Here is a 14630-nt window from a genome sequence, read left to right as displayed (position 1 = left end):
CACATTATCATGAATGAGACTCTTTCAGCGGATGAGACTCTGCAACCAGAACAGCTGTGGGTTTTGCCTCTTCCCCTCTGCCTCTGACACACCCTGTTTTGATCCCAAAATACAGGAAGAGTGGGGGTGAAGGCCATCCAGCCCTAGCTACATTAGCTTTGCACCATCTGAGAATTCTGCTGCATCACGTGGCCCTTTTAGAGCATCTCTAAGGCAGCTTTACATGGTCTCAGCAGCTGCACAAAGATGTTAGGATAAGGTAAAGGACTGAGCCCTTAGAAGCTACAGGTAGAAGCTCTTCTAAGTAACAAAAAGGGAGTTTTCATTTTACTCTATGAGTAAGTCTTGGGTTAAATTCATATTGTCTGCAAGTCACTTTTGGCTCCCACACTGTGAAATTTCCTTCTAAAATAGTGTTGATTTTTGGAAATGGCTGAGGGAATCCTAAGCCACTGCCAAATTGCTGCCCAAAAAAGTTTGCACCAAAATTAATTACGGTATTTAGCATGTGTTGCCATTATAATTAATTGGGCCCACACTGAAAGGAAAGAAAAATGGGTTTTTAAGCAATAGTTCTTTAAGATGTAGCAGGAGCCTTCTGTTCTTTGTTAGAACAGCTGCCCTCGTGGTTCTGTCTTGATGAAATCACTGCCCAGTTTCTTTTTTCAGGAAGATCAGTGTTTACATGCTCAGCTGTCTCAAGTCAAAACAGTTGTAATTTGTTAATAAGTCACTAACCAAATATTATTACTTGGGAATCTGGTACATAACCAGATGCAGAATGTAGCTTCTGTTGAATTTTGAATGTTAGAGAAAATATAAAACCACCACTCTTCACCCCCTCACCATACCCCAATGGAAAAAAATGTAATTTACCAACCAAAATGATTTATTAAATGCACATGTGGCCTGAACTCTCAAAGCATTCTCTTTTTGTTTTTTTAGAAAAGAGGTGATAGTCAAATTGCTTTATTATCCTGTATCTATTCATAGTGTCAGCACAGAGTATCTAACATCAAGAGAGATAAGTAAACCAATTCCAGTAACAAATTCAGAACTGCCTCAGCCCTTGAACTGAATCTTGGCCTTTTTTTCTCCATTTACAATTTATTTTAAGTGATTCAGTGTTCATAAAGGAGATAAACTGACAATCTTGGGGACTATTTATCATCACAAAAGGCAATGGCAGTGCAAGCTTTCCAGCAACAGCCTTATAATGTTGCTGAAGTATGAAATGACCACCCATAGGGGGTGCCTAGATATTGTGGTAATTGTGTATTAGCAATGACCTGGAGTAGATCAATATGAAATGCTGGTTCAGCCTCTGTGTTTATTTAATCCTGGGCCTCTTTGTTGGGACTGCAACTAAGCGTGTCAGATCTGTGACTGTTGTAGTGTTGGTTCTGTGTGGTGGATGCCTATTCATTAGAAACTATAGATCTGAAGGCATCTTCTAGGAAAAACGTAGAATTAAAATATACATAATTTGACAAACAATACTAAAGTGTTTGCTATGTTGTGGGCCCTTAGCTCCTCTCCCTTGGTGTAGGTGAAGAGAAGGTTGGGGCTGCAGTGGATTGGGGAGTGCATGCAGCTCATTTTGCACTGGACTGAGGGCAGGTGTGGGAAGGGAAGTCCCACTGACATAAAGGAGTGGGTCCCTACTATCTGTGCTGGTCTTTTTGTGTTACTTGGGTAGCAGTTCTGACAGCTCTGGAGCTCCTGACTTTTCTCCCGCTGGGTTAGGGTGGACCCTTATCTCCTTTCGGTCTAGAGGATGAACAGTGGAGTGGGACTTGGGAGACCTGTGTTTCATTCACAGGTCTGCTACTAGCCTGCTGAGTGACCTTGAGCAAGTCACTTTCCCCCCCTCTCTGTGCCTCAGTTTCCCCATCTATAAAATGGGGAGAATGATACTGATCTCCTTTGTAAAGCACTTTGAGATGAAGAGTGCTGTATAAGAGCGAGGCATTTTTATTCTTATTATAAAATGAGGGAGGAGACAGAATGGCTTGGGTAGAAAAGGAGGATTCTGGATAGGGAAAATAGAGTAAGGCCATGTGTGATAAATGAAGGGGGTGGGGGGAGCTCCCTTTTATGGACACCCAGACAGCCAGTCAGCTATTAAATCCCTCTTGGTAGCTGTTCTCTACCTGCTTTACCTGTAAAGATTTAAAAAATCTGACTGCATGCACAGGTAAAAGGAAGTGAGTGGGAACCTCGCCAAAAGAGCCAATAGGAAGGCTATAACTTTTTAAAACTGAAACAAGACTCCCCTTTTGTCTGTCTGTGGTTGTTCTCCAGAAGAGCAGGGACAGGGATGGACTATGCTGTAAGAGCTTGCGCCAGGTATGAAAAATCATTAAATCATTCCTAGAAACTACTCATTTAGAACCCCAGATATGTAAGTATATCTGGAAATGTCTAGGAAGCTGCAATTAGGTTTATTTCTTTTATTTCTTTAAGTCTTGTGGACTTCTTTGTGCTAACCCCCAAATGCTTTTGTTTTGCTTGTAACCATAAAGCTGGACATAAAGAATGGAAGAAAACCATTCTTGATGCTTAGTTATTATATTTGTTCTTTTTAAATCTAGCAATACCCTAAGTTTCCAGATGTATTTTCTTTCTTTTTGTTTTTAATAAAATTTATCTTTTTTTAAGAACAGAATTAGGATTTTTGTGTCCTAAGCAGTTTGTGCATATGTTGTTTAATTAGCTGGTGGCAACAGCTGATTTCCTTTGTTTTCTTTCTCAGCTTTTCCCCGGAGGTGTGTGTGGGAAAGGGCTTGAGGGTACCCCACAGGGAGGAATTCCCAAGTGTGCCTTTCTAGGTTTAAAGGTTTTTTTGGGTTTTTTTTTGGAATTGGGTGGTGGCAGCATCTACCCATCCAAGGTCAGAGAGAAGCTGTAACCTTGGGAGTTTAATACAAGCCTGGAGTAGCCAGTATTAATTTTTAGAATCCTTGTGGGCCCTCACCTTCTGCACTCAATGTGCCAGAGTGGGCAATCAGCCTTGACACCATGTCTACACAACCACTTGTTGGTATAACTTATGTCACTCAAGAGTGTGATAAAACACCACCGAGCGACATAAATTACACCGACAGAAGTGCCGGTGGGCGTAGCACTATGTTGGTGGGAGAGCTACTCCTGCCAACATAGCTACTGCTGCTCGTGGAGGTGGTTTTATTATGTTGACAAGAGAACTCTCTCCTGCCGGCATAGAACAGCTGTGTTGGTGCCACTGTAAGCTCCCTAGTGTAGACATGGCCTTAGCGAGGAAACATGCAAAAGGGATTTTGGGTGGGGATGAAGGAGAGTGGAAGTTGAAGGGTAGAGTAGGGGAAGGAGAGATTTGGAAGGGGAAGAAGAAAGTAAAAAGAGAATTCTTTACAGCTACACACACCCAGCATTTAATGATCTGCCCTCCTCTTCTTCCATAATTAACTATCAGCCTGAGCTGGTTGGCTGTTGAATGTCAAGGTTAATAAGATATCCCATCAGTATGAATGAACGCTGCTGTCTTGCAAAGCATATGCATTCCAGGTACTGCCCTCACAGCAAATAGCATGAGCATAACATGAGCTTCACAATAAGCAAAAAACGCACAATTGGTTTTATTCAGTATATAGCATTGGTTTTATTCAGTAGTTTTCTGTTCATCTGCATGCATTTAGTACACATTGCTCATTGCAGTTTAATCTTAAGCCTGCTTCTACACTGAACCTGAACCAGATTCCATTGGAATCTGGGATGTCTTGTGATTTGGGTCTTTTTGCTATGTTTGTGTTGTGCCCATTTTGTGATTCTTGTAAAAATGTCCACTATCCTTTTGCTTGCCAGAATGCTGGCCATCACTTATTAGCCAGAGTATTATACCCTGTTCTTCATTATGTAAACTAAACCACACAGTGATGGAGTTATTGACACTTCTGTGAGATGTGTACTTGTGTACAGAGAAGGAAACACATGCTGCCTTATTGAGCTCTATCTTGTCCTATTCTTTCTTAAGCAGTTTCTGACTGCTAGGAGTCCTTTCCTGGTGATCACATGCAGTGCAACAATATTGTGCATCACATCCCTAGCACTGTCATTCCTAGATGCACTTCACAGTATAGAATCATAGAACTGGAAGGGACCTTGAGAGGTCATCTAGTCCAGTGCTCTCTACTCATGACAGAACTAATTATCTAGACAATTCCTGACAGGTATTTGTCTAACCTGCTCTTAAAAATCTCCAATGACGGAGATTCCACAACCTCCGTAGGCAATTTATTCCAGTGCTTAACTAACCTGACAGGAAGTTTTTCCTAATGTCCAACCGAAACCTCCCTTGCTGAAATTTAAGTCCATTGCTTCTTGTCCTATCCTCAGAGGTTAGGAAAAACAATTTTTCTTCCTCCTCCTTGTAACAACCTTTTATTTACTTGAAAATGATTATCATGTCCCCTTTCAGTCTTCACTTTTCCAGACTAAACAAACCCAATTTTTTCAATCTTCCCTCAGAGGTCATGTTTTCTAGACATTTAATCATTTTTGTTGCTCTTCTCTGGACTCTCTCGAATTTGCCCAAATCCTTCCTGAAATGTGGTGCCCAGAACTGGACACAACACTCCAGTTGAGGCCTAATCAAAGTGGAGTAGAGCAGAAGAATTACTTCTCATGTCTTCCTTACAACACTCCTGCTAATACATCCCAGAATGATGTTCGCTTTTTTTGCAACAGCATTACACTATTGATTCATATTTAGCTTGTGGTCCACTATGACCCCAAGATCCCTTTCTGCAGTACTCTTTCCTAGGCAGTCATTTTCCATTTTGTATGTGTGCAGTTGATTATTCCTTCCTAAGTGAAGTACTTTGCATTGTCCTTATTGAATTTCATCCTATTTACTTCAGACCACTTATCCAGTTTGTCCAGAACATTTTGAATTTTAATCCTATCCTCCAAAGCACTTGCAACCCCTTCCAGCTTGGTATCATCTGCAAACTTTATAAGCGTACTCTGTATGCCATATCTAAATCATTGATGAAGATATTGGACAGAGCCAGACCCAGAACTGATCCCTGCAGGACCCCACTCGTTATGCCCTTCCAGCATGACTGTGAACCACTGATAACTACTCTCTGGGAATGGTTTTCCAACCAGTTTTGCACCTACCTTATAGTAGATCCATCTAAGTTGCATTTCCCTAGTTTATTTATGAGAAGATCATGCTGGACAGTATCAAAAGCTTTACTAAAATCGAGATATACCATATATCGAAAGCAATCAGGTTGGTTTGACACGATTTGTTTTTGATAAATCCATGCTAACAGTTACTTTTCACCTTATTATCTTCTAGTTGTTTGCAAATTGATTGCTTAATTATTTGTTCCATTATCTTTCCAGGCACAGAATTTAAGAGCATCATGCCAACTCAGTCATTTTAGCAAGCATTATATTCTCATAGATATAGAAGTACTGTAAGTAAGATGGCTATCCATGCTACACTCAGGAAGGGGTGATATTGTCCTAGTTTATTATCCTTTACTTTGGAAAGAAGCAGCAACTAATGATTTTAAAAACATTCTTTTTCACTTTCAAAGAGGAGAAGAAGATTGCTGGTTGAATAGTAAAATGGGCCTGAGCTGACATGGATCTGAACTTCCCCAATTTCCCAAAGTTCAGGGATATTCATATCTGGGGTTTTGGTTTGGGCATAGCTCTAAGTAAATTGTTAAGTTACCTGAGCTAAACCTCGGAAAGGTCTCCTGCGCATATATTTCTACAAGAAGCATTTTCACTACATGGAGGAGAGAGGAAGAAAGGATTTACCGACATGCATTTTATTTGCTATTAAATGCCATTGGCAGATGGTGTCTGGCACTCATCAGAAACAAGAGACGCTTCATAGAGGAAATTATATTCTCTAATATTTCCTATAAATGTTTTCATTTTATCATGTTTAAATAGTTCATAGGAAGCACTTGTCACATCTTTTTATGGGATGAATTCAAGAACAAAGAGTCTTTTCTTTTTTTAAAAAAAGTAAAGTGAGTACACAAATAAAAAAAGATTCTTCTGAAATTGTCCACTATCCTTATGCTTGCCAGAATGCTGGCCATCACTATTATTAACCAGTGTATTGTAACCTGTGCTTCATTATGTAAACCGAACCATACAGTGGTGGAGTTATTGACAATACTATGAGATGTGTACTTGTGTACAGAGAAGGAAACACATGCTGCCTTAAATGGCCCAGAATATCAGGGTGTGTTACATGTGTATTGTGTTGAGCACTGGAAATATTAATGTATACTCTAGTTATATCAAAATATGCTAAATTATAAGGTGCATAAACATTGAAATTAGCAGTCTAAGCATAGTCCAATTGATTTTAAAAACTCTTGTACGGTTCCCAATCTTTGCTCAGAGGAGGCTCAGAACAGAATAAAAATGAAGAATGGATTATCTTTTTGTGGAATAAAGTGGGCACAGTGCAAATGCACTGGAGATGAGCCCTGAGAGACATTTTCTTAAATTCCATCCATCTTCACCTCATAAAAGTACTCAAAGCCTTATAAATAATTTAAAAAACTAATGGACGTGGTTTTTAAACAATGTGAGGCTGTTTTTAAAGAAGCGGGTCATGAGCAGATCTGCAAGAGTGGAAATGGAAAATGCACTGCTTCTATGCTATGGTTACCTTGAGAGGTAGAAAGGCATGGTGCGGTGTGTGAGTGCAGCCTTCCTCAGTACTACTGCTCTGTTAGGGCTCAAGCCTGAGCGCATGTGCTTAACTTTAAGCAAGCAGGTAGTCCCACTCACTTTCTTTGCTGGATGAAGGCCAGAAGGCTCTTGCAACTTGCAGGAATGAGCCATATAGGTTAGTAGTAAAGACATAGTGCCTAATGACATCACAGTAAACCTGTGTCCCCATTGTTACAGAAACAAACACTCTTTCATTGTAGATACATAGATAGATAGATATGTGTATATATATAGATAGATATTTAGATCAGCATTCTAGGGAATCTGATCTTTAATGTGCTGAACCATCCCTTATCAGTTCATTACTCACCAACTCATACTTTTATGCAGGTTCTCACTCAGTCTTAGGTATGATGCTATAGCCCTCTTTGGCAGCATATAGTTTATTGCAGCATTTAACTGGCACTTCAATGAAGGGTAGACATCCCCCCAGAAACATGGCTGCTACTGTTTTGGAGCCTCATATTGCAATGCACACTTCTAGGGGATGCTGGAGTCACTGTCTTTGAATGGATCTGTGATCTGAAAAAGACACATTGTGATGATAAATTCACAGCTGTGTGATGCATAAGACTGTGATAAAGGTAAATGTCTTACTGGCTAAGGTTGTCATATCCTTGTCAATAATGACCAGTAAATGTACAAGTCTGACCGTGTTCTTTATTTTTCATTTCCATTCTGACATAACATTAAGAGGATAGAGTAAAATGCTAATTTCCAGGCAGTACAATTCGTAGAGATCACTCCCTGGAAGTTTAAAAATAATTCTGTCTCCAACCTTCTGCCTCATAATAACACCATCTAACACTCAGTATAATTACCACAACACACATGAGCTATTTCTTAATTGCAGGGATGACATTGGCTATCTTTTGCTTATTGAGATCAGATGCATTTTACTTCCTGTTAACCTCAGAGCAATTCCACTGGAAATATACATAAACATATGGAAAGCAGTTACCGCTATATTTCTTGATAGCTGTATAATTAATTTCTATTGACAATGTACTTACTATTACTAAGTCTAATCCAATCACTATAAGTAGGTAAGTAGCAAATCCAGAATAGATAGCTTCCCCACAGAGCTAAATAATGAACTTTTAGAGAGATACTAATGCCTCTCCATAGGTGAAATTTAATTGGATAGCTTTATATGTAGTGCTATGAACTATGTTTTTCACATTGTTCATACCAGTTCCTTCATCACCGAGCCTGAGATGGTGATCTGCAAAGCAGATCTGTAAAGGAGAAACAAAATAAGACTACTAAAAAGACAAGAGTCATATTACCTTCAAGGAGAAATTATGTCTGGAATCTAAAATTTCCAGCTTGCTATCATGCAAATTTAAACAAAAACATCTTCATTTGAGGTAAAGAACACTTTTATGCAGTCTTTCAAGTCTTCTCTGTAAACAGAAGTTTGTTTTTTAAAGCAAAAATAGAGATGATCAAATTCAAATAAACAAGAATGTCTTGTGATATCAGCAAAAGTGGAACAAGTAAAAATGAGTTTTATGGCATCACAAAACCATCACAGCAATTTTTCAATCTGTAAAAGAATACCAGGACTGGAACTGTTAGTGTTCTTAAATCAAGTAAGGAAGTCAGGAGGGAGGAAAGGATGTTCTGTGGTAAGGCAATAGAGCCTTCTTTTCTCAGCCACCAGTTTGAATCCAATCTGTATCCAATCTTGTTGATACAGGCTGAGAGTTGATACAGGCTCCTGGCTGTATGTCGGTGAAAGTTATACAAAATGCTGGGATCAATCCAGTTCTTAGGGAGGCTAAGGCTACTTCAAACAGCACCATTACAATTAGCACTAGTCAGCACCACTGTTCGCAGTTTAAGCTGCAGAGATGGAATGAGCATGTAGATTTAAATCTCACCAAATGAGGGTAAATCCATCCTCATCATCGTATCCACTCATTAAACTCCACACCTGAACAACATTATATGAACAACATACCCTGATATCTCAATGTCTGTACTTTGACCTGTTAACCTTGTACGCCCAGATGGGGATATTGCAGATTATGTATTCCTTACACCATCCAATCCTAAACCGAACTTCACACCCCTTGGTAATCTGTACATTATTCTCTGATAACCAGAAACTTCCACGCTTAAACTCTGTACCATTTTCTTTTTATTTTAACGTCATCTTAATCAAATTCTTGAACTTTCCCTTTTGAAGTGGCCATATTGGAAAGGGGTTAATCTGTACTGGTGAGGAATTGGTTATTCCTGTAGCCCAAAATGTATGGTCTCTATGAGATAAATGATCCCAGTCTTCTCTAAGATTTTTCTGGAACTTCTCACAAACACAAAATTTAGGTGAGGAGGGGAAATTTAAGTGCTTTCTGCGGAAACCTACACTGCATTTGAAAGTATCAGACCTGGCTCAAGCTATCAGCACCTTCACGAGGAATAAATTCACTTCATAGTTTCTTGGGGTGAAAAATAGGAGTGCAATGAATTGTGGAAGTATTAGGAACCTATGAATATTAAAGCAGACAAGACAATTGAGGAAGGTCAGAAAAAATCGACTTCTTCTAGGCATACTGTTTGAGAGAGGTCGGATTAAAATCAACAGAGAAAATGGGGTGCAGGACTGTTTGGTTTGTTTCTAAACTTTGAAACAAGAGAGGGGAAAATGTCTAAATGTATCATTTTAATGTCCGTTCATGGGGAAGTTGATGAAGGAACAAATCGAAAGGGATGCTACAGATGCAGATGAAGTTGGGGGCTGTAAAACTTTCAAAGAGGCATGCCTCCCAGTTAGAGTGTGAATGTGCAAACTAATTGCACAGCTAGTTTAGAATTTTTTTTTAATTATTACAGGAAATTGCAAGACTCAATCTTCCAAATACAGCTACTGCCATCTATTGATGTCCTGCTGTTGTAAGTTTTATAAAACACTTTTGTTTACCTTTCAGATCAGCATCTTCATGACCCATTTGTCCAACTACGGGAATGACCGCCTGGGGTTATACACCTTTTTGAATCTGGCCAACTTTGTTAAGAACTGGACTAACCTAAAACTACAGACTCTGCCTCCAGTTCAACTGGCTTACAAGTACTTTGAACTCTTCCCTGAGCAAAAGGACCCTCTCTGGCAGGTAATATAACATACCTGTCAATAGTCCCACTGATAATTCTTCAATTACAATGCACTTCTAAAATCTTTTGCAAAAAGACACATTAAAAATGAAGATATTTTATTTTGTTTTAAATGCCTTTTTGGGTTTATTTTATTTTCTTCAAGGACAACAGCTTTGACTGAGAATATATTTGCATATTGGTTAGCTGTGGTCTGCACAGATAAAGCAAGGCACTTGCTTAAACTCAGTCAAATACTAGCCACTTTAAGAGCAGTTGGTTGCTATTTATCTGAGCTTCCCTTCCCTCTTCCCTCGTGTTTTCCTGACGCATCACATTGTATTAACTTATCTTGATGCACAATCATTAGGATGAAAACAGATGAGTGAGATCTACCACAATGCAGATTCACTGTGTCCATTAATATGGAATCACTAGCATTAAGTTACTGTAGCTATAGCAAGGATTCCCAGAATACAATATCCCCTTCTTTAAAACAGCAAGGAAAAAATCCCATATGGGAGATAGTGATTAGCATAAACAGTTACTTTGAAAATAAAGAAATGTCTTACCCCAACTCAATGATGACTAGTTCCCACCTCCATTTGAAATAAATGCCAATGCTGCCTGTAATGCCAGGATAGCAATTGTCAAATAATTATCACATATTCATGGTTCCTCTCTGATTCAGCACATGATATGCCAAAGCATACTCTGTTACACAAGTGTAAATCCAGAATAACTCAAAGGAAATATGTGCACTTATGGTATAAGAGAACAGAATTTGTTTTTAACTAGTTTTGGCAAGATCTGCAGCTAATGTATAAATTGGCCTAACTTCCATTGATAGAGCTATACTGATTTGCACCAGCTATAAATTTGTCCCATTATATTTAGTTAACTTAATGAATTAACAAATCAGGTCTTCAACAAACCATTACCAGCTTATGCAAAGATAACATCAGTGTAATAACTCTTGAAAGAATAATCAACTCTTACTTTTTTCTTCAGATTTTCTGTTCACACATTTTTATTTTGCATTAACATGTAGTAGAATGTTAGTGTTGAATAATATCCTAAATTTCTCTTTTTTTCCTGTCTTTTGGATTATTATGTAAATTTAAATTGTCACTAACTACTATATATTTGAAACTTCTTTGTCACCTAATAAGTAATATGAATAGCTGGAAGGCATAATAGTAATAGGTAATTTTAACCATAAATGGAAATTTGTTAATACTTAATATTTATTCCTTTTAAATCTAAAACGAACTTAGGCCTCAATCATGCAAAGCCGTTAGGTGAGTGCATTAATTTTAGGCACATGAATAGTCTTATTGACTCATTTACTTGATCAGCACCATAGTGATTATGAACTGTGTCACACTGGCAGAACTAAGGAATAGTGTCCTCTACAGATAGAGTACAAGAAGGAGCTGTGCCAGCTTCTCCAGGCTGCTGTACATCTGCCTTGACTTAGAGAGATTTCCTATAGGGATGAGAAGGTAGTTTAGGCACTATGCCTCAGAGAAGAGACTGTCAACAAGACTTTTAATTATGCTGTGACTAGCTGTATTATATGGAACTGAATTATAACCAGCAACTCATGTTGTAAACTATACCATACAGAATTGTATCGTGGTGACTTTCAGTCACTAGAAGAGCTGACTAATGTGGAGCAAACAACTTGATCAATTAATTTAGCTTTATTTTATGCCCCATGGAATATCTGCAAGCAGATTTTACTTCAAATTTATTAGACTAATATTTTTAGATTTTTTGAAAAATGAGAAATAGTTCAATTTAAAAAAAAATGGAAAAATGAAAATGGGCTGTGGGGTGGGCGGGGAGTAAAAGGGAAAAAAAAGTAGGTTCTGGATTAAGACTTTAGAAGTAACAAATTTAAGAATGAAAGAGTATTCTCCCCCAGTTTTCCATTTCGAAACTTTTGTGTTTGAAAAATGCTAAACAGCTGTAATAACTTAAAATTTGGGGACGTATCTTTTATCAGGTGTAAATGAATTTATTTTAACTGAGCTACACTTATTTATGCCAGCTAAGGAGTTGGCCCTGATATTTTATGGATTAATAGTGAATCTTCTAATTTGAGCTGTGTGTAGTTGTGATAGGTCAGGTAATTCTCCTGGTGTGCCTATTCCTGACTGTAAGCAGTATGTAAGGTTTCCAGCAGAAATACTGAAATTCACTTCACACTTTACTTACTGTGAACATTTGTATCATGTCAATAAAATAACCTCCCACCTTAGTTTTCAAATGCTTATTTACAATGGGGGAAATTACATTTATCTGTCTAGATCAGTCCATCTGTCTATCCATTTACGGAGTGCCAATCACATTTATACCTTATGTAAATGAATATTCTGAGTTCCCTTATTGCATTCTGTATTTCAGTTGCCATTGTAACAACATTATGCTTATTTTGGGGCCCTTATTCTGAGAGAAGCTGGACACCTGAAGTGATATTCTAGCTCAACCAGAAGTTATGGGCTTGATGCAGGAACAATTTGGCAAAATTTTCTGGCCTGTTAAGCAGGAGATCAGACTAGATAATCATCATGTTCTTTTCTGGGCTTAAAAATCGATGAATATATAAACATAGAAGTCCCATGCACGTAACACATAGGGAGAAAGAAGGAAATGTTATAGCCTCACAAAATTTTCATTTTGACACTGATCCTGCAAAATGTATACAATTGCTCAACTTACTCTAGGTCTTAATCCCACAACATATGGAACACTCTGATCCCGATGTGCCAAAACACCCAAGCATGTGCCTAGAATTCTTACTTGATTGGTTGGTTAGGGCCAGAGTGCTTAGTTCCTTGCAGAACTGAATTCCTGGGGTGAAATTTGAAAAGTGTTACCACTGACTTTAACCATGCTAGAATTTCACCCCAGTGCATAAAATTAAGTATGTGTGTAAATCTCTACTGCATCAGGGCAATTGAAATTTTCTCCAGAGCAGCAGAAATAATTCTTCTTCTCCCCCTCAGAATCCATGTGACGATAAACGTCATAGGGATATCTGGTCCAGAGATAAAACTTGTTACCATCTTCCAAAATTTCTTGTGATCGGACCTCAGAAAACAGGTGAGAAATAGTGAATTGCAATGACTTGAACAGAGGGTGTGATTCTAAGCATATTGTAGCCCACTTTTTGGTGTTGTATATATTTATTTTGGAATAATGCGTGATAGAGTAAATTCAAATGTAAAGAGGTAATAGAAACCAATAGCTGCTGTTAACTCTTCCATTGCTTATGGGGAGAAAGTGGCTTGGATAAAATAGGAACTCTCTTTCCGAACCATCAGCACTTTTAGAACCAAGCCCAGGTTGTTATCACAGTACTCCGACCAGATGTATTGTTATATCTCACAAAAATGCCTATTCTCATGGGAATTCCAGTTGATTTTGCAGAATCAAGAGGCTTGTATAGTTTTGTTAATACCTTTCTTTGAAGTGGAAAGGCTCCTGAGGTCAAAATAGCAACACTTTGCAGTTATACTCCTTCCTATTAAACTAAAGGAATACTTTTTCCCTGGTAATTATGGAATTGGTTATGTTGGTGATAACTTTTGGGTGGGAGCAGTTAGCCTCATTACAAGGGAGGAGGCACATCAAAATACTAAGCTATGTTTCAGGTGCTGTTCCCATGCTTTGTTCCAATGCAATTTTCAGAACACAGGGTCAAATTCACCCCCCCTGCATAGGGTCAGCACAAGACATGTGCCCTATTTTAAAATGGGATTTCAGTAGCACTCAGCTTCTGTACTTGCACTCTATGAATTAAATTCTCCCCATGTACAGAGAAGGTGCAGCATTTCATTCCACCACAATGAAAACAATGCAGTTAGAAAAACTAGAAACCAAATATAGCCAATTACCAGAACTCAGTATATACCAGTGTAAGGAATAATTTTGTCCTGATTACTTTCTCTGGAGTTGAAGGATAATAAGAGTTAAAGCATTTCAGTCATGATGTTAAATTATTATTAAATTATTTTATATTTTCTACAGTTGATACCTACCTCCTTTGTAAAGTGTTTTGAGATCTAAAGATGAATAGCACTATATAACAGCTAGGTATTTATATGGATCTCATGTAATCATTTTTCCCCAGAAACTGATTTAAGTTTTGTGTCAATGTGTTCTGCATTTAGCAGACATGTAATATGGAAGTAGTCGGAAAGTAGAGCAAACATTCACAACAAACACCCATTTTATTATGCTGTGAGACACAAAGATAAGATAACTATTAAGAGCTCTGACCAAATACCTTCACAATGTTTGCAATCCTAATAAGAGTATTTATCACCTATATAGTCCCTTTCATTTGGGGATGTCAAAGTGCTTTACAAACTTTAAGCCCAACAAACACCTCTGTGGGATAGTATCTTACAGAAGGTGGAAGCCCAGGCAAAGAGAAGTTGCCCAAGGTTACATAGACTACATCTACATGTATGTGTGTGTAGAGTACAGACATGGCACCTCCCCAGAGTATGGGTATAAATAGCAGTGTAGACAGTGAGGCACTGCTTAGATGGATAAAGACATGCAGAACTTTAGGGTATATACCCTACACAGCTCTCTACACACACCCATCTACACTGCTGCTTTTAATAGTGTAGTGTCCTGCTGCCACCCCCTGGCCAGAGCCATTCACTGCCACATGTAGCTACACACCACAGTGTGGATGCGGCCTGTTTTTCACTGCTGCGTGGAGCTATACATACCCTACGTGCCACTGACAATGTAGA

The 14630-nt window shown here is 38.4% G+C and overlaps 1 protein-coding gene across 1 annotated transcript in view; it reads left to right on the top strand.

Moving 5' to 3' along the window:
* LOC140910323 (bifunctional heparan sulfate N-deacetylase/N-sulfotransferase 4) overlaps window positions 1-14630 on the top strand; it is a 159399-nt gene that overhangs the window by 121772 nt on the left and 22997 nt on the right. The window contains exons 6-7 of the mRNA XM_073340978.2: window positions 9690-9872; window positions 12867-12963. Coding sequence (XP_073197079.1) covers window positions 9690-9872; window positions 12867-12963 — 280 coding nt within the window. The remainder of the gene's footprint in view (window positions 1-9689; window positions 9873-12866; window positions 12964-14630) is intronic.

This window comes from Lepidochelys kempii, chromosome 4 (genome assembly GCF_965140285.1).
Source record: "Lepidochelys kempii isolate rLepKem1 chromosome 4, rLepKem1.hap1, whole genome shotgun sequence".
Taxonomy (NCBI): Eukaryota; Metazoa; Chordata; order Testudines; family Cheloniidae; genus Lepidochelys; species Lepidochelys kempii.
Note: the sequence above shows the minus strand (reverse complement) of the source record. Positions and strands in the feature narration are given on the sequence as shown.